Source organism: Corvus brachyrhynchos, unplaced genomic scaffold (genome assembly GCF_000691975.1).
Source record: "Corvus brachyrhynchos isolate BGI_N302 unplaced genomic scaffold, ASM69197v1 scaffold103, whole genome shotgun sequence".
Lineage (NCBI taxonomy): Eukaryota > Metazoa > Chordata > Aves > Passeriformes > Corvidae > Corvus > Corvus brachyrhynchos.
Window position 1 is genome coordinate 2,801,811 of NW_008237436.1, and position 21,424 is coordinate 2,823,234.

The 21,424-nt window shown below is 37.3% G+C and overlaps 1 protein-coding gene across 9 annotated transcripts in view; it reads right to left on the minus strand.

The window, feature by feature from the left end:
- The window catches only part of NBEA (neurobeachin), a 388,857-nt gene that overhangs the window by 150,127 nt on the left and 217,306 nt on the right, over positions 1–21,424 (minus strand). For 7 of the 9 annotated variants that reach the window (XM_017731325.1, XM_017731319.1, XM_017731324.1 and 4 more), the window contains 2 exons: positions 14,210–14,353; positions 11,077–11,115 (listed from right to left, as the gene is read on the minus strand). In XM_017731325.1, coding sequence (XP_017586814.1) covers positions 11,077–11,115; positions 14,210–14,353 — 183 coding nt within the window. The remainder of the gene's footprint in view (positions 1–11,076; positions 11,116–14,209; positions 14,354–21,424) is intronic. The other 2 variants (XM_017731323.1, XM_017731322.1) reach the window with 1 other exon arrangement.

The window sequence follows — 21,424 nt, forward strand, 5'->3', positions numbered from 1 at the left end:
TTTTTTTTTTTTTTTTTTTTTTTTTTTTTTTTCACCTACTTCAATATCCCCCGCACAAAAAGGCTAACATCGTTAAATATATTTACGGCAAGATCATTTTTGTTTCAACTCGCTGCCGCTTATACTTTTAAAATTACTGTATAACAATACTTCGCTCAAATATATTCCTTAACGAGACGCTTTCGCGGGCATTGAAAAGATGGAATGGAGAAAACCTATTGTAAAAGGCAGCCTTCTCCACGCAAATTGTTAGATTTTAATTCAGGGGAAAAAAACTGAAAACAACCCTTCCTTAATCCAAAAGACAACAGGATCACTTTTTCACCATCTTATCTTCAATATCAATGCAATCTACTGTTAAAGCTGACAGTGGCCGTGTTTAGGAAGACCACTTATTTCGAAGAAAATATTATATATAAAATATTCTTCTAGATTTAACAACGAAAGCCTGTGGGATAATTTCTGTACACATACATAAGCACACAGAGCCACATGCACGTATAAACACGCATATGACGTAAAATAATACAACTCCAGTATTAAGAAGCTGGGTACAACACCTTACTGATACACCTTTTCGAAACTAGTAAACTGACCATCTCAGGAGGTTCTAAACAGGGTTAGGTTGTTTTACACAGCTAAAATAGTCTCCCTTGCAATAAGGGAACCCCTGCTTAGAGGGCAGAGAGGCGTGAGCCTCCCTCTGCTTTCCCCAGCCGCTCGCCCCTCCAGCAGCGCCGTGCGGGCGCTGGCGTGGGCGGGGCGGGGCCGGGCTCTCACCGGGGCCGACGCCACAGATGCCCCCTCACCTCCTCCCCCAGCACTGCCAGCACACTTAACTACCAGCTCTTACAAGCAGCACTTCAAATTACTCACTTAGCCCAAATTACTCCTGTATCGGCGCATCTAACTGTCATGTTGTTAATGCTTTACTTTACTGTAACACCCAATTCAAGTCCTTATTGCACAATATTTTGTCATTTACTTTGCAAAACAAATAAAGAAGAAGGCAGAGATTACTGTGCGTAGAGGGGAAAGCTAAAACGCACCGTTTCAGTAACAGCTTTCAACAGCCCAGCGTGGCGGACGGGATAATATTGATACAAACTCTATTTTCTTTCATTTTATTGTTTTCCATCTCCTAATAAACCGAGGTAGCCTCTTGACCCCAGTCAGCTGATCGGAATCACATGCGCCGGGCTTGCCTTGCTGCTCTCCCAGTCTCGCCTCCATCTTCTCTCCCTCCCTTGGCGGTGGGAAAGGAGCCGATCCGAGCCGGGGAAGCCCGGCTGCAGGCTCCAAAGGGCAGGGTGATCGATCCGAAACGCCGCTTTAAAGCCTCATCAATCTTCATCTAGGTTGCTCGAGTAATTACGCCCGATTCTCTTGTACGATTACAAGTGGATTTGGGTTTCTATTCCCCAGGCCCCCTTTCTTTGTGTTTACAGAAGGGGGGGTCTGGCCAGCCAGCGGTTCCCTGCCCTGCAGAAGCACTTGCCCTCTCAAGCAGAGCGCCCTACTCCGCCTCTCGCCCTTCTCGGGCACACTTGGCCCGGCGCAGGGTGATGGGCTCCTGGGCCTTTGTGCGGGGAGAAAAGCGCCTTCGGAAGGCGCGTCCTGGAAACGACCCGATATTCTATCACTTTAAGGAGGCGTTTGTGGGCTTTGCTGAATCCCAGAAGGAAGAACATCAATTTAATCCAATTACCTCTTTTCCCTGGTGTTGTGTGGCTAAAATAAAAATAAAGCCACCGCTATTTAATGGCCAAAAGGCCAAACCCTATAATCTGCCATCCAGGCGAAGACAATGCGGCACCCCGGTTAGCGGGTTGTGCCAGTGATGTGCCCTTACGGACTGGAGCAGGGTGCAGAGCTGCAAAAGCAGGGGTGAATGTGGAGGGAAAGGAAACAGTCACTTCTTAGCCCGTTACTGAAGGCAGGGGAAATCGGGGATTTCTGGCTTTCTACTCCTCCCTAGAAAAGGCTCCGAGCTCCCTCCCAGATTGGTACCTTGGCATCTGCCCTGCATTCTACTCAAATGACACCCTAGATTTGTTGCAAGGTAAACATGTCAGAGGTATCACAATGCGACAAGGAATAAGCATTATCGTACTTTCCAGATGAGAAAACGTTTGCTTGCGTTTTCTTGTTTCAGAAAAAATAATAATAATTTTAAAAAAAGCAGAAAGCAAAATAAATAGAAGTCACATTATGGGATTCCGGGAAAGGAGGTGTTCAAACTAAGTTTGAAAAATCTTTACAGATTTTTTTTCTCTCCTTGAAGCACAAAATGAAAAAAAAAAATCGGTATTAGCAGTGTTTCATTTTTACACTTGTCCTTTGGAAATCTCCAATTACAACTTGCAATTCCATAGCATGTTTAAGGAGCAGAGTCTTTTTGTTATAGCCTTCAGGGAGCAAGCCAGCCACTGAGAGAATACGAAATTAATCCACTACAGCTATAGAGAGAGAGGATTATGTTTTAATCCCCTTTGGGATAGTCTCTGGATTTTAAGGATCCGATATTAAAATGTTTACATAGAACATAATCAAAACAGCGCAGATTTTCCATATGGCACCGAGCTATCGGGAAGCTCTGGGTCTCTTTCCCAGACCCAATTGATAATCTAATGAAACAAAAGCCGAGCACACCTGAGCCAAGAGCCAGCCGCGGGACGGGCTCATTCGCATTCGGGAAGGATAACGAGCTTCGGCTCCAGCCTCCGCCCGGCCCGGGGGGGGCGAGCTGCGCTTTTCCAGGGGATGTAAATATTCATTTCCAGCGCGGCTGCGGCCCCGGAGAAGCACGGGGCCGGGGCTGTGCTGCCCGGGGGAGAGGGACCCGGAGCAGCGGCGCCCGGGGATGCTGCCGGGCGCTCCCTGCGCAGCGCGGCAGCCGCCTGCGGCACCGAGGGCTCTTGCCTTCCCGCTCCGGGGGAAAAGCCAACCTGTGGCTGCCCCGCTTCGCCCAAAAAACTGGCGTTTGTGGAGGGGACCCGTGTCTAAGGTGCTTGTCAGATGTTGGGATTCTAAGAAAAAGCATCTCTCTTTAAGGATCGTTTCGTTGCCTCTTCCACATCTCTCCGAATCGATCGGGGCACCCGCAAAAGAAAGGAAGCGACCTACCAGAGAAGTTCTGGCCTTAAAACGAGACCAGAAATCACTTCAGACCCACAGGTCTAGCAATTTGTTTAAATGGTGAATTTTCCCCTTTGCCTGATCCCTGTGGTCTGCACATGTGATTTACATTTCTAAAATAAACTCTACCATGCATATACCTTTTAAAATAATATTTTCTTTCCAAAAGTAAATGATTGTGAAATTAGAAGGTCCCAGTGAATAAAAGCAGAATGTAATTTCCCTTCTCCCCTGCGTAATTTTTGCTAAACAGAGACTTCAGTCCCTGTATTTAGTTCTTGTAACTTAGCTCCTGTATTTTTCAAGTTCAAGTAAAGCAAGTCAAGCCAAGTGAAAAGTTCTACTAGGTTTCAAAGTTTTCTATCTGCTAATGAAATATCAGTAAAATTACACCTCTTAAGGAAAGCTGCTAAGGAGTGGTATTTTGAACCAAAAATTTTCATTTCCATAAACTGTCATTTTTAGGTCTAAGAGTAAACATGTGTTACATTAATGAGCCTGAAAATTACACTGGAGGTATATCTGCTAAGAAGATTGGCACAATTACTCCTAAGGAGGATAAGGCACATGCTTTTATATGCTGCATTACAAAAAAAAAAAAGAAAAGAAAAGAAATTTACCTGCCGCAGGCCTAGAAGTCTAACTTTTAAAATAAAGTTTTGGTGATTACCCCAGACAAGAAAGTATTAGCTGGGACAAGTACTTTGAAAACATATCCAATCAGCTCAACCAATTTAATTTTACAATCTACTGGTAATTACTCCAAAATCATTTAATTTTTAACTGATGCTGGCTTAAAAGAAAAAACATATCAATCTTTTTTCATAAACATATATTCAACGTAGATTAACTGAAACCAATACTTTTACTATGTAAAATAGTTTGCATAAATTACATTTTGTAATTTGATATGATACTTAAACAAGAATTTTAGATAAGAATAATAACTAAAAATCACTCACACGGCACCTGAAATAAGACAACTGAAATTTCCTCAGCATTTTAACTGTAAAGCCAAATGTATCTGAGTTGTACTTGAAGTGTGTACAAATCCTTACACTTAAAAAACAACTTAGATGTAACACATGCACAAGCACACAAAAACTTCAGTTTCTTGTAATGTAAGTCACATTGTGTGGAAGCAGAAAGAAGTATAGGTACCAGAATCCTTTGGGTAAAGCTCTTTAGTCTGAAAAGTATTTCAACCAATTAACATCTAATATAATACATGCAGTGCCAAGTAAATAACAAGTAAACAAGGTAAGATTCCTAAACAATTCACAGAATTTAGTCTATTTTTGTTCCCATTGTCATTCTGAATCTGATTCAAGCTACCCTTTAAAAAGATTTCTGCAGTAAATATATTGAACTTACATGAGGATGGCTGCCCCAATTTTGTTCTCTGCTATAGCAAATACTTGAAGGCAGTAACTTCACTCAAGCCAAGGCGTTTATAAGAATGTACATATACAGCTCCCTTTACACATCACTTTCAACAGCTTCATTAAAGATAATTTGCACAACTTTTTTAATTCAAAAACCAGAATCTAAGTCTGACTATAATCTTGGTTTTCTCTTCCACCACTGAATAATATCCCAAACTCATTTCCCCTGTTTTCAGAGATATCCAAGCTTATTTTGTTGGCTTTTTACTCCTGCACAATCATATGTTTCATATTGTGAGAGAGGGATTGATTTTTTTGTTTGTTTGTTTAAATGTCATAGCCAGTGTGGATAGGCCCTGATATTCAAGATTTTCCCCACTTTCCCCCCCTTTCCTCCATAAAGCATGTAGCACTACTACTGGTAACATCAAAGATCGACTTAAATGGTCTTTTTCAACAACAATGATTAAACAATTACAGCAACTCAATTCTCTTAAGTGGTTGCCATAACAGCAAGCAAATGTGCTTGATTAAAAAGAAAATGTAAATAAAAACAATCTTGCATATTATAACTGTGAACAAAATAGCAAGAAAGAATTACATAGTTTTGATGAGACTGTGAAAATAAAGATAGTGTTGCTTAAGAAGAAAAAAAGTAATTTTACCTGAAACATAGACATACTCACCTATATATTTGAATTAAGTGCCCTATGCACTTTCACAGGTAAATTATCATTATTTTAATTCCATACCTCCCTGGTCTTATTAAAAGAAAAATATAAAATAGCACATCTCCCTGAGGGAAAACATACCTCTCAATATTGCTAGGAATAACTATTTCTTTATATTGTTCAAAGAGTGATAGAAAGCAACTACTTAATAAAACAGTTAAAGAATATGCAAGACAAACTCCACATGAAACCAAAGTCAGTCTTACTGAACCACTGAAGGTCCCATGGAACAATTAGCTGTGTGTCTAACAGCCTAAAGTAACTCAGAAAAGCAACGTTTTCCCCCTTTTCCAAGTTCGGTCAGATTTACTCTGTGGCACACATGAGAACTTTTGAACTGTGCTGAAGCTTGGAATGGCTTACATGGCTTCAGCATTTTTCCAGGACGTGTCCAAGCACCAACCTGCCAGATGATCAGGTATTAATAATAGTCAAGACTCCCCTTAATGATTTACACCTGGCCAGAAATGTAAATATTTGGGATGGGGACCTCACTACTGCAATGCACACATTTGCCACTTCAAAATTAGATTCATACAGTGTGCTCCGCCTGAAGCTATACCTTGGAAGGACTGAGTAAATTAAGATGGTTTAGAAACTTAAGAACTTGACTGTTAAGCCGTGCATCCAGATGTGAGTATTCTACACTGATGCAGTAGGACCTGCACTAGCTCCCTCCTCATTCTCAGGTAGAAACTGAAGATACTTTTTCAGCCTAGAAAACATTAAGTGATGCTGAACATGCCCACACAAATAACATTTTTTCCCTCTGAGAGAGTCACTATAGCTAACTATTTAATCAAAAAGTATCAGAAAAAAATACACCTTTGAAAAGCATACTTAATGTTTAAAGAAGAAAGGAGAAAGCAGAGAGAGAAGCTCGTGATAATGGTATACCACTGAAACAGGAGCTCGAGCTAACGAGTCAGGAACACAAAAGATCAAGTCCCAGATGCCAGTCTGAGCAAACCAGACTTGACAGGTATCATATACAGTCCAGTTTTTGTACCTTGTCATGCACATAGGGCTTGATTGATTAGAAATTTAAGGAAATAAGCCCTTCAGCTTTCATTTTTTCCACTCTCCATTCTGAAAAAGCTCTTCAGATAAACTGTAAGTCTTGTATTTCTTGAGACCGTAGTGAACAGAAATACTATGTTCAGATAGCTTGTGATACTTTAAAGTTCACTTATATGGATAGTAACTCCTACATGTGTGTGACAACAAAGACATACGTTGTTCAGCATATAACTTGACAGGTATGTTTGGAAGCATCACCTGAGATGCAACAGTTGTAACTTCAAAATTTTCTGAAAATATGAGTATCTCTAAACAACACCAGAAACAACACAGAATGTTCCCTAGTGCAACTGTGTCTTCTAGCTAACTGCATGTTTTGCATTCCCACAGTTAGGGTAATTCAGAGGACTCTTCCACAAAGATCCTCTGGTACCTACTGAAAGGAGAAGTGATGTGGAAGGCTCTGTCATACAAGCTTTTTTCTTGAACAACCCAATTCCACTGTTGGAATTTTATTGCTTCTCAACTCTTTTCTCCCATTTAAAAGTTTGTTCAGAATGGCTTCCGGGTTCAGGAGTTACAGAGATGGAGACTGACAAAGGAGGCTTACATAAACCTTGTTTCTTTAGAAAGTCAAGCGAAAAGCATGGGATGAGGCTGCCTCTGGTACAATTTCTGGTTAATTAAGCCAAGACTAACCAAAATGTCTTCTTGATTGATCTTCTAATTTGCTTCTATAACATCAGAGGAAAAAAAGACAGGCAAAAAAAAAAGTCCTGTCCAAAAGTCAATGAAAGTGCTTAGTTTAAGCATGGATACTGTCAAGACATTCCTGGATACATTCCTTCAACTAATCTATGGTGGGTCAGTCCCAATATGTTCCTATGAAGAATAAACGGATTTTTGTATGGGAACCACTTGCAGAGTGAAGATGAAATGAGATGCAAAATGGTGGAGTTTCCTTATGTCTAGGCCTGTCTTTCTGCAGTCTCCTATATATCAGGTAGCTCATCAGCTTGACCTTTGATGAGTTAACCAGTTCCATCTGGGGTGTGGCACCTCAGGAAAACGGAGAAGCTGCAGATGTGTAAAGTCATAGGCTCCACTGTAGTCTAATTTTGCAGCCTTAGAAATTTCAAATAAAAAGAGTTTTGCAGGTTATGGAAAAAAAATTAAATAGACTGGTATCAGTGGACAGTAACAACACATGAAGCACTCTCAGAGCCACTCATAAATACAAACCAACAGAGTTTGAACTGATTTAATTTTAAAGCTTGGAAAGCAGAAAATCTGGCCGCCATTTTAAAAGCTGAAGATGCTCAGACCTAGAGTGGGTGTACTAAGGTACAAAGAGAAAAGTTCTTCAAAGCTGTGCTTAGCAGCACTATCATATGTGACTGACAACCACCTTATAAAATATTAAGCTATTTTGGATAGTAATATGGAAAAAATTATTAGAATAAACACTGAACTGTCTAAAAATAGTATGTTATAGAAACTGTGGGCCTTTTTCAGTGTGAAAGCCAGCTACATATCAAAATTATAACTGTTTTCAGTTTATGCCTGAATCTATACTCTAAATTAAACTCATACAAATATGTTTTTCTTTTTTATACTTAGACTCGAGGATCAAAATCTGAATACATAAAAAACAGAAACTATGGAAATATGGCTGAATTAAATTTCCATGTTTGGAAGTAAAAGGCTTATGTGGTTACGTATCTATCATAGAATGGGAAATGGAATCACTCTTCTTCCACATTCCTGTCACTTTCCCAGACAAGTAACTGCCCCAATGAAATTCCTATCTTGAATGCTAATTTGCAAGAATAATGAAGTTTGAAAGGAAAAAAACTACTTAGTAGTGCATGCTGAATTCAGTGAAGAGTTTCCATTGGGAAGCTTGAAAAACTAGGAGAAATAATAAGACTTTTTTGTATTTTCTATTGAAACTTTGATATTTGTTACTTAACTGACTTGTGTGTGCACATACACATACTTTATTTAAAAAAAACCCCATAAAGTATGGCAAAGCTTAAAGTGCCTTAACCAGCTCCAGACAGAGAGAAAAGGAAAGTGAGAGAGAGTGTAAGAGAGAGAAGAGAGAGATGAAACAGGAAGGAAGGAAGCAAGCACACAAGCAAGCAAGCTAATAATGACTACCCCTGGCTCTGGAAGTATCAGAGGTGCAAGCTGTTAGAAGCTGAGAGAGAATTATTAGGAAACATCACTGTGTACTTGCCACAGTCCTTGCTGGGTTTCCCTCATGGTTGCTGCTTTCTGCCCTCTTGGTCACCCCAGACCATCAGAGCCACTGGCGTGTGAATGGCAACTGCTGCAGGAAAGGAGGGGAGGTGGTGGATGACTGGGCTCTCCCGGCCCCGTGGGAGAGGACACACCAGGGCAGCAGGGGAAGGGCTGGAGAGGGAAGATGAGATCACCCTTGGAACCGCTGTAATGCTTTGTTCTCCAGGAGGGAGAAGGATGAAGATGGTACCTTTCCTCTACTCCTAAACCTCTTGAGTAGGCTGTGGTCACTGCTGGAGACAACAGCAATGCTATTCAGTCCTTTCTTTCAATCTACTACTCTAACAGCAGATAATGTGACAAAAATATCTCTGGCTGGCCTCAAACAAATTATTTTTATATGCCTGAAAAATCTAATAATTTGAAAATCTGCCTTCTCAGTAGAGATTCAAGTTTGGTTTTTTTAATTAAGAAAATCTACTGTTCATTTAACTCTGTTAACAAAAACAATAGAACTAATACTACATATATTATTATCATTTTGAGAATGGCAACAGAAGAAAACTCAAGAAAATGTTCTCCTCCATTACTCCTTAGGGTAAGAAAAAGTTTCAAACAGCTTTGCTTATCAGAGATTGTCTACACTCTTGTAAAGAAAATTCCATGTCAGACTTTGGCCATAAGAAATGTTACCATAACTCAAAATATATGCGTATACATATGAAATGCATATTATACACATCAAGATGAGTCAAAAATGTTTAAGTTTTCCGTAAATAATACTTAATTCTCAAGGTTCTTTGCGGCTTTAGATGCAGTTCCTTGGTGTGTTAGTGTTTTTATTGCTGCATCTGGTCTTATGCAAGACTTCAAAACAATTTCAGAAATGTAAACAATGAGCTCTTTGTTAAAACCTGGAATAGAAAATTTCCCTATGGGCTAAATGTTTTATCTTTTTTGTTTGTTTGTTTTGTTTGTTTGTTCGGTTTGTTTACTGCCATACAATTTTAACTGTTACTCTATGTAGTAGAACTTTTGGCACTATTCCAATTTCCGCTAATGGCAGCCTCAAATATTTTTCCATTTGGAAATTGGTCAAAATTATGATGATTTCTGTTAGTTTGTCTGAAATTAGACAAAAGGCTTATATTGCATAGGCCACAAAACAGATGTTGATAATGTTTGGTTATGTCCAGTTTTGTCTGGACTTCAAACAGATGACCTGGAAGTGAAAGGTCTTATATCTCATTAATAATAATACAAACTGTCAAATCCCCATGACCTGGTGTGTTCCTTAGCACAGGGAAGTAAGTCAATACACTCAGCACACTCCCAAGAAGTATGGAGAGAAGGCTTTTCACAATTAGTCCTCCAGCTGGTGTGGACTCGCTACCAGTGCTGGCTCAGATGGAAGATCAGCTCTTGTTTATCAGTAATAGTGCTGCTTTCTAGAAATATTTCTACTCTGAATTTCAAAGTTGCTAAAAGTTATGGCAGTGCTGGGATGCTGCATCTGTCTCAAAATTCCGGGCCCATTTGCACTGGAGAGAGGTTCCTTCCACCTTGAGGCAGATGTCCAAGAAGAAGGAAAGATTCTATAGTGAGGGTTAGGATACAGTAAGACTAAAATGCGTTAAAGGCATTTGGATGTGTTGCTCAATCTGCTCATATAATGGAGTGAATAACATGTATTTATTCTTGCAAGAGCGTTGTGAGGCAGTAATTCACCATGGCTGATGAGGAAGTCAGCTTCAGAGTTGATTGAGTCCACGCAAGTAACCAGATGCCTGCCAAAGCCCTTTGTCTTCCTAAAATAACTCAAAGTATCATATCCTCCTATTTTTATTTCCTTTCTTTCTTTCTAGAAAATACTCTTTTAGAGAGTAGCAAAAGATTCCGTCAAGGATTCCTTGCTTGGCTGGGGCATATTTGTTGCTGTCACTAGCTGTATGACAAAATAGATGAAATGTGCTCCAGTTAAGAACATGTATCTTTCAAAAATGTCATTAAGGCTCAATTCTGCTCTCAAAGGCACACTGACAAGTCTCAGAAACTGAAATGCATCTTCACAACAAAGAGAAGAGAACGTCCTCCTAAAATATAAAATTCATAAAACCTGAGTAGATCAACATTTATTTTATTTTTTTAATGACCTATTTTAATGCAAGATCAGTGCTCTAAACAAAACCCCAACTCAAACAACAAACTTCGTTAAAAGAAAACTGCATACCTACTAGAGAGTATTTCCCTGTGAAAATGCAAGCTTACAATATTAGAACACAGCCGCATATTTTTCATTTTGAAAAAAATCACCTACTAAGCAGGAGACAAACTGTTAGCAAATTTACATTCTCAGGATCTTAATACAAAGGTAAGTATTTAAGATCCCTACTGCAGCATTAGGAAATATAAATGCAAAAGAAAAGGACGAGTTAGTAATATCAAGTCACTACAGTGGATTTGATTGTATTACCCAGAGACTCACAATATATTAGGACACTGTTAAAATTGACTGGGCTATCTCAATCATTAGTTCTAACAGAGATATGACTTGCCTCTTGAAGTGAACAGTCTGGGAAGAAAAGGAGCTAAAACTGAAACAGAAACATGTAAAATATTTTAATACATAAATGCTAAGAAAGAACTTTTGTTAACTCATACTGTAAGACAGTTTCAATACTGCTTTTGTTAAAAATTGTGATGCAAACCTAGAAGTCATAATTCTAAGACCATAATAACATGGAATCAGATTTTCATATTTTATTAAAATGTTACTTAATATAATGAAATCTGACCAACTGCAATTGCAACATATGGAATACTAAGATTATATAATAAAAATATTCAGACTATAATTATTTAAAAATTCTCCATCCCATATGCAATTTATCAAAGTGAACTTTACATTGATTTGTGCCACATGGTTGATGAAAAACTATAAAGAGTCTCTGGAACAAAAGGTATGTACAGATAACTTTGTACGAACAATCTCAATCTGTTTCAAACTTTCCCTTTTTTTCAGTTTTAAGTTCACAAATCAAAATATTGTATTATTTATATCGCCTTAGTCAAAAAATTTTCTAAAACCCAAGGTCGTCTCTGTTTAAAATGTGCCTTAGATTCATGGAATAAACAATGCTAAATTGTTTTAGTTAAATGTGGACAATCTTAAATCAATTGAAACCTGGTTTACAAAGATTTTGTTTAATTCCTATCTCTTACAGAGACAATCCAAATCGTTGTAAATCATGTTTGAATTGATTTAAGCTTTAAAGTTAAATTGGAGGCATATCTGAATATAGAAATTCCTATGTGTCATTTCACTGTGAGCAGTAACTAGATATAAATGATGCTGTGCTATACCATAACTTGATAGATCTCAAAGATTTCCAGATCATTTATACTGAATCTACATTACTCTTTGGAATTAGACAAGAACAGACAGTGTGGCTTTATTGGGACCTGCTCTTCAGAGCCGTCAGAGATTGTTCAAACCTTCTTAGGCATAAACCCCACCTTCTCTGCCTATTGCTTTTCTCGATTTCAGTTATTGGACTCAAGTTTCAGAGCCACATTCTATATATTGAAAACTGGGAAAAACAGTGACATCATTGTATGCAAAATCATGCAAAATCAGCAGCTAAAGAGAGGGTATCATGGGATTCAGGGGATTTTTTACCAATGCAAAATTTACAGAAGACAGGTATGATACTGTGTGTCACCATTAACTCTCAACATCATTTCAGCTCCAAAGACGAGCAAGAGTTGAGTAGCAAAGGCTGCAGTTAATCTAATAGTAAAACTGAGATAGTGGAATGTGGGTTCTTTTTGAGAAGCTCACAGGTTTTGGTACCATATGGCACCATTATCACATCACCTCACCACACTTGGAAGCAGTTTGCTTGCTCTGTTAGCACTGATAGGGAACACAAGGGCATCCTGTCAATATTTCAAAAGTTAATTTTTTTCACTTTCTATTATTTCTGCTTCTGCAATACTGACAATATCTCCCACTTTTATGAATAGTAAAAGCAAAGGACTAGAATGACTGTGCCATGTCCTGAAGGAGCAGGGGATGTCATCCAGCAGTGATCTTGAGTAAAAGGATAAATTGCACATTAATTCTTAAGGACACATTGAAATACTAGGTTTTTGCAGAGGGATGTAGCTACAGGAATTGTATTGCATCAGTGATTTTTCATGTCCGCTCTGCAGTTTTAATCAGTATTTCAATGCAAATGCATATTTCAGCCTCTAAACAGCCTTTTAAACTACTGCATGCAGTTGGAAGCATTGTTCTTAGATATAAGAACTTAGCCAAAGCAGTACTGAGTTTTCCTTCTAAAACAAAAAGGGACATTGATCAAATTATCCCACTTATGGTCCTGCTTGATGCACTACTTTATTGACTTTAGACAACAGTGTCTCAGCAGCAGTTAGCTGCAGATTGAGAAAGCAAGCAGAGTGATATATTAACTGTGATAATCATATACTGCTGCTTGCTCCCAAATAAAAGCATCTATTTCCCCCTCTCTGCTCTGCTCTAATACTAAAGTATGAGACTAACTTCCACGTAGGCGGTTGTTGGGGTTTTTTTGCCTTTTCATTTTATTGGGTTTTTTTTTTTTGCTTGTTTTGCTTTCATTTTATTTTTATTCTTTTAATCATCTATTTATGATCTTATCTTTGCTACAGATTCTCACTATGGTATCAGAAGAAAGTGCAGGAGCAAAGATAGCTATTTTAGAAACTCAGTTATGCAGAAAACATCATGACATCACAAAACTTTCCCTTAGTGGAGTAGTTTAATAAAGATGCTCCTAAGTAAATTAATCTAAAAAAATTCATACTGCATTTCATAATTCTCAGTTTTATCCAATCTGAGAGGAGAGTGCATTTTCAACTTGCAACATGCCCTTTTTTCCAGACTACTTCCCAGGAAAGGTAGTATCACCTCTAAGACAGAGTTGTAACAGAACCTGCTAGAAGACAGATGAAACTGAGATCTCACTGCATTCCTTCACCCAGGAAAGGACCAGAAGGGTTTTCTCATGCATATTTACGGAGGGTTCATTCCCAGCTCATATGCTAACTACCAAAGTTCATAGCTTGGTTACAGCTTCATTCTCTCTTAGTCCTTGGTTCAAACAGGCAACTTTTTCTCTCGCTGTGACAGATGGGTTGAGATACTGCAGATCCCCCTTAACTCCATCACTGAGAGAACTGGGTGCCAGCAGGAGGGCAGGTGTCTTTGCACGAGCTGCGTGGCACTTGGGATCAGGCACAAGCACACTCTGACTCAAAATCCTGACTTGTGGAATTAGTCCACATTTACATTTTAACACAAAAAACCCAAAAAAACCCCAAAAACAAACAAAAAAAAGAGGTTTCAGATTGGTATTTACAGACTTTTCAAGAAGTCACCTGCACTAATTAAAGCCCTTGAGGTATTGCTATTTCTCACACCTCTGCTCAAAGACTGTACAATGGGCAAATGCTTTGTAATCAGTGCCCATACTTCAAGGAAGTAGAGAGGAAGTAATAAAATCTGGAATAAAAATAATCTGCTCATACTGCAATTGTATGCTTAGCTGACAATATTAAGACACTAACCACAAGGGTTAAGAACTAACAAGTTTAAAAGAGCCTTTTGACTCATATCTTAGTTATAACGAAAAGTATGATTACCTGCAAGGTTATCAATCTCTTTCTCTTGGAGCAGGCTAACAGCATCATCATCTCCTTCCAGCATAAGCTCTGTTTCTGCATTCTGATTTACCACAGCTTGACTTCGGAAAGTTTTCTTTGACTTCACTACATCCTCTTCAGTGCCTAAAAAAAAGTTACAAACGTTGTGAATTTACCTGAACAATATTTTAAATATAAAACAATGACAATCAAGTAGTAAAAAAATTACAGTATAAATCATCTTTATCAAAAAAAAGAAGGGACATTTTCTAAAACTCTACCAAGGTTTAAAAAATATGCAGTCCTGTTCTGTTTTCTGTCCTGTCCTGAATAAAATACAAACTTTTCCACAAAGAATCTCCTGTTTCTAATAATTGCTATTTACCTTGTGTTCAATGTTGTTCCATTAGTTTTCCACCTGCAACAAATTCATCTGGAGTTTCTTTTGAGTTCCTGGTGCCCTGACTCTGACCGACCTGAGAGTGCAAGCCACCTACTCTAAATAAAGAAGCTGCTTTCAGGAATCCAAAATCTCTCAGGATTTTTGTCTTTTGAGATAGGAGGGATAGGATGGTGAAGTAGGAGTTGGTTTATCTCGATACACAGATGCACAGTAGGCTATGCAGAGATTCAGAAAAGACTGAAAACAAGACAAGCGCCGTAAGGGAACTTTGGTGCGCATCTGTGTGTGTGATTTTAAGCAACACAATAAAAATGGTGGTATATGGATATGTGCCAATTTCCCAAAGGTTTTCATGGATAATACTCATTCTTCTCGACTATGGTTGGCTTTTTCTATTCAGCCTGATGGTTCCTTGTGGCAGGAGATGTAACTTACTGCATTTTGGGAATATCTTACTGGAACTTGCCAGATTTTATTCTTATGATGTAAAAAATAAGTCCCAATGTGGACAAATGGCAGAATCATAATTAGGTTTTATATCATAAATATGTTTCATGTTACTGTTGTGATCTCCTCATAGTATTTCTTTCTTAGCTGGGAACAGGTAGTAAGTTTTATTTTCAGTACTGTGGTCTCACAGTAGCCTCAGGCAAGAAAGATTTCTATTTTTTTTTCTTAAACAGAAAACCCTGCATCTTCACCTAGGACCATACAAGATCTGGGCATCTCCACTTCTGCCAATCAAGAAATAAACCCTGTAAACTACCTCTCTTTTTTTGTAGGATAATTTGGAAATTTGCTTCCTACTAAGCTACAGAATGAGTGTGAAAATAGGCAAAACCACGCACATGTGGATTTTGTTTGTCTTCCACAATGCCTGAACTTAAACAGGATGAAAACTATTATGGCAGATGCAAAATGTTGAGGTAAAGTCCAGTAAGATTCATGGCCTCCTACTAAAACAGGACAACTAAAAGGAATATACTAAGCAGACGGGTTAGGGCAGATAGACACATGGAATGGAACTGATGTGTCAGGCTGTTTTTTTATTACAAGCAGTTGGGAATAAGTTATGATTTTACCACCTACTCTTATAATTAGAGTCTTTTAATTAGTTTGTGCACAGGAGAGTCACACCATATAAATAAAAATGCTGGAGGCATATCTTTCTGTGGGTATGTTTACTCTGTTTGAAGATCACTGTTAACATGCCACTTCATCACAGCCTGAGATAATTCATGTTTTACATGGCCTAACATTAACCTTTTGTATACTATTGCTATTATCTCAATTGCTATTTCTGAAACTCCATTTTGAAACCCTGAAAAGGTAGAGAAACAAGTAAGCGAACCCCCATTTTTTTACCAAGCTCAAAATTAGGGACAGCATATTTAGTCTTCTTGTTTGTTGTTGTCTCCATTAGGACCATACAGATAGTGATTAAGACAATGTGGCTGTATTTTAATACGCTGTGTCTCGCTTGTTCAGTTATTAGGCTGTGATATCACTTGCACAGGTTATTACTTAATTCAACTAACAGTAATTATTTACCCAATTTAAAACCAGATCAACTAACTAATGGTTGCAAAAGTTTTCACTATTAGTACAAGCTTTGGGACTTTTTTTCTTTTGTTTGTTTGGCTTGTATTTTTTTTTCTTCCTTATTTATAAAAAGAAGCAAGAATGGTAGGACTTATGGAAAACCCACAAAAAAGTAATGCGCTGCAGCAGAGTTTCAGTTTCATTGTATCAGAATTGTTCTGCATATTACATCAGTAGGTCAGGATCTTGATACACTTGTGTTTACAGCAAGGGAGTTTAGCATCATTTGACAAAAGTAGTAACTCCTCTTGTGAAGCATGTGACACTAGAGGAGACCAGGCCTGAAATGAATTAGCATGTGGAGGAAGAAAGCATCAAAACACTGTTCTCTTCCTTTTTGGTAGCTTTAATGAGTTTTGTGTAAATTTCTGAGGTTCATAAAATGTGATAATCTTCAAATTAACTAATTGAAAAGTACTAATCTGAAGAGTCAATCATTTCTTTAGTTACTGATTAATGACAATTCTGTAAAATTATTTATGCATGAAAATATATTTTTAAAATTACCAGGAAGAAAGTCCCAAGCTCCAAATTATTACTAACATTTAAAGTACATCCAAAGAACATGAAATTTAGGGTATTTTAAATCCCTTGTGATGAGTATACCAGGTTACAGAAATATTGCCAGACACAGGTGTAAGAAACATGGTAGAGTAGAAGGCAGTAAATTAGTTTGGCAAATTTGGAGCTTAGCAACAAGACAAATATATATAAAATCCATTCTGGTCTATAATATTAAAAATACATTTATTTATATGAAATATAATAAATAGTCCTTCTTTCTCTTGATGAAAAAAACCCTCTGGTTTGGCTGTTGTTAAAATTTATCACTCTGTTGAGTGCACCTTAGTTTTGCTGTACTGTACCAAACATTTATCTAAATGAATGTGTATGGGACCTGGAGTTGCCCTTCAATCACTATATCCTTTATGAATTAGAGTTCCATTTATCAAAATTACAGCAAGAAGAGTAAGGTCTCACAGGGCTGTCTCATTACAAGGCTTGTAAACACTGTCCTTACAAAGAAATGGTTTAACACCTAACAAATCAAAAACTGATTGGGAATAGAATTTATTTGAGATCATCTATCTTCGGAAGACGTGCTGTACTGAGTGCACTTCGTGGCCTTTCTACCCATTCATCAAGAAATTAACAAGCTAATACCACAGACCACCAGATCTCCTTGGATCCTGAAATGTGAAATATGTTCAAAACAGATCTGTCACAGATGTTCTATTTTTATATTTCAAGATGACTTCAAAAAGGTTCTAAAACAAGAGAAACTGTCCAAATAAGAGTAAGAAGAAAAAAAACTTCTCTCTTTAAAACCAGACAACAAACTGAATAAAAAATTATATGACATAAAACTATGTCTATTATTGTTAACAGTGATATAAAAGGGAGAAATGAATAAATGAATATTTGATATTTTAGTGTGTTGGAAAAAAATCAAAACTTGGGTTTTTTTTCAAAGCTTCAGCAAAATTACTATGAAATTAAATCTATGGCCAGACATTTCATTTCCAAAATTTTAGCACACAGAGAGCCTGCATTTTAAAGACACAAAACGAAATTGTATTAAGTCTAATTAGAATATATTTCAAAGCCATTAAAACAAGAAAAAATAAAACAAAACTAGACGTCATTTCAAGAAAGCAATGTTGTGACACTGGAGGGCACAGAACTAGAATTGGCAGATGCTATCAGTTCTTGTCCTTATCAAGTTCCTTCTTAAGGGATATTTTAAGGGATAGACTTAAGAGATATACTGGGATTTGGAAAGGAGACTTGAAGTAAGCAGCTAAGTATTTCTTAAAACTACATTTTGCAAATATTTTGAAGGAAATAAGTCACTCAGATTGCACTGAAGGCCAGCTGAAGTTGGTGACTTGCTTTCTTGAATCTTAAAGGCTGTGTCTTAAACATATTTCAAGAGAATGTATGTACAGGACTAGATAAGCTGTTAAAAATTCCCTCTTTCATTACACCTGTTTTAATCTTGATTATTTTTGTAAATGTGCATGTTACAAACTGTTTTTCTACAGTAACTTCAGGATAACTGAAAACAGCTCACCTTTAAAAGAAATCAAAGAAACCAACCACCACTCCTGTACAAAACCTCAGTATCTATGGGTGCATATTTTTTATGTCTGAAAGATTGTATGAGCTGCCCAGTAAATTTGTTCAGTATTGCCAAGAATGTACTAATCTCTCTTCTAGTAGCATTACTTTTCTTTAAACAGAAACTATAAAGCAGTCAAAAAAACCCTCTAAAAGAACCACAAAAACCATTACCAGAACCCCTCAAAACCTAATAATTTCCCTAATAAGAACAGGATAATCTCATGTTAATTTTCAGCTACAGCCTCTAGAAGTATTTAATATAGGCAATACTTCATGAAACAGGGGCAGGTGGGGTTGGTTTTTTTATTATGTTATCTGAATTTTTGAGTCTCTATTTTCAACTAAATCAATGAATTCCCTATTGGGTTCTGTAGGTCACAACAGGTTCTAGGGATTCAATCTACATTTCAAAGACTCTGTAAGGGTCAAGATCCACAAAAACTGTCCCTAAATAAAATTTTAAAATTAGCAGTACAAACACACTGTATTATTGATTAAATTTATATTTATGTACATATTTCATTAGACATTAAACTAATTATTATGATTCAGTTAAACACAGCAAGGGAGTTTCCAGTTCTCTCTTCTATCCATTTACTATATATCCAAATATAGTGCTTTATATTTTCCTCCTTTCTGCATTTAGTAAAAAATGAGGTTAAAAATATGGTTATTTTTAAGAAAAGTTTGCTTGGTAATACCGTAGCCAACAAAAGGAAACTACTGCTTCTTATAAAGTTGTTTCCATAGTTTACTTCAACGAATTACCGATAAGGCAATTTATGTAGTGAGTGCTCTTTGATCTTTGAAGAGAGATGGCAGAATGGAAAGTTAACCTCATTTTAATGTTACCTAAATATACTGACAGGAAATTCTAATGTTTCCAAACATCTGGAAATCTGCTTCATGGGATGGTGTTCTTCTTTTCTATAAGAAACCTTTTTCATATACTGTCTTCTACAGTTTTATGTGGCTTCTAAAGGAGCATTTGACATAAGTAAAGTCTGTTCTCTTTACAGTAAAATGCTGCATTTAATTAAAAACTCTCTTTTATAGTGGCTAAAGTAGAGTTTTTGTGAAGCTTAGCTCTCCTCAGAAAGTTTTAAGGGTAAACTTACTTTTTACTCCTTACAGATCTAACAGTATGTTTTGCTCTCTAGAACACTGATTTTCTTGCTGAATTTTCATCACATAAGGTGGTTTCCACTACTTTACTAAATAAAGGAATTCAGAATCAGTTCCTCACAGGAGGCTACCTGACAGTTCATGATGTGAACCATGAAATTGTATCACAGGTGAAATATAATTTATCAACCGAGTTTGAAAGAACAAAGCTTTTTCTTGAGAGAGAGTCTTTTCTTGCACAAACCGACTTTTACAGGAAGAACCAAGCTTGTCTATGGACAAAATTAAAATATACCACTATTTTCTACATTTTTTGTTCCTTCAATATTAATAATAGTTGAAAATACTTAGAAAAAAGATTTGCTTGATAATCTTCCTGCTTTATATATTCTAACAGTTGAAACCCCTGCTTTCATTGCTAATCTTCAGTAACTCGATTAGGCACCGGTACCCTCACAGCAGTCACAGTTATGGAGAGCAGCTGCCTGCTGTAAACTGACCTCTACAAAACCCAGTAAGATTAAATCATCGACATGGTGACCACTCTATCTCAGCCTTGTATCTTTCCACAGGACTTCCACAGCCAGCCTTCCTTGGGCTGCACTCACTCCATGGGAAACGTGCAGCGGCTATCCCTGGGCCTGCTCTAGAGACTGAATTTTTGGCTTTGCATAGCAGCCCAGTGCTGGCATATCACAGCCAACTCCAATAAGCTGTCCCCACCTGTGTCTGTTGGGGTTGCTATTTAAATTGCAATGTGTTTCTGGAACTGGCAGCTTTGACTGGCATATAATTTAGTTTCCCCAGAGAAACAGAGAAGTGACTGTTGATAAAGGAAGGCTGGTTTTCATAGATTTAATAAAAACCAGAGAAATCTAAATCACATTCTCATTATTAAGGATCTTTGAAGAAATGAGGAAGAAAAACTATGAAAATTGCATAGAAATTAAAAATTGCATATATTTGTATTGGAAATTACTTCCACCAAAAGTAAAACCAAATCACATTTTTGTTTTCTATAACTGATAAATACCTGAAAATTTAATCATAGACATTCCATGCATTTTTCTCCAATTTTTACACCTAATATCTGACCAAATGATCTTGTTCATATAAGTAATTTGTAAATAAATGCTTAACTGCTTTATATGTTTTCCTTTATCATATTCTCAGATATTTTACATTGCAAAACAAGACTGGCACAGACTATGCCAATGAGGAGACTGAGAATACAGGCAAGGCCAAAATAAACATGTTTCTCAGATGAGGCTGAGGGCTTTTTAAACAATAAATACTTGTAGTCAAAGTGTTGTATATTAATAAAAAGGGTCCCACATAAAAATAAAGATGAAAGTACCATGTTGGGCACTCATTATTTTTTGGTTCACAGATAGGAAAACTGAGATTCAGAATGGTCATGAAATTAATTTTCAGAAGTTGTCAAGATTGTCCTTATATGTATTTGAGATTTCAGGATTTCTGAGCATACGAGAAGGGATCCTGCACTGATTCAGCACTGACCATGAGCAGCCAGCAGGACACAGAGTCAGATATTCCCAGTCCAGCAAATGTTCCAATGAATTTCAGGCTCCTGAAAGGCAGTCCCTATTCTGACTGGAACCAGAGGAAGTCCCTCTAATGGGAACTAACAACAGTCAAATGTTTATATTTGGATTAAGATGTAGTTTGCCACTGTAACTTGTACACAGAGAAATGGATTCATATTTCATGACTGACAACCTTTACAAATCCCTGATAGTTTGAAGGGCAGCATTTTGGCATATACTGTAGTTTGATAAATTGCAGAAAGAAACCAAATTCTGCTGTGGATAATTTCAACAGGCAAAGATGACACACAAGAAGAATAATTAAGAGCAATAAAATTTTCCTAGGTGTGTTTTTAGCCATTTTAAAAAAATTACAGTAATAGCTGAGAGGAAAATATCTACATCACACCAACA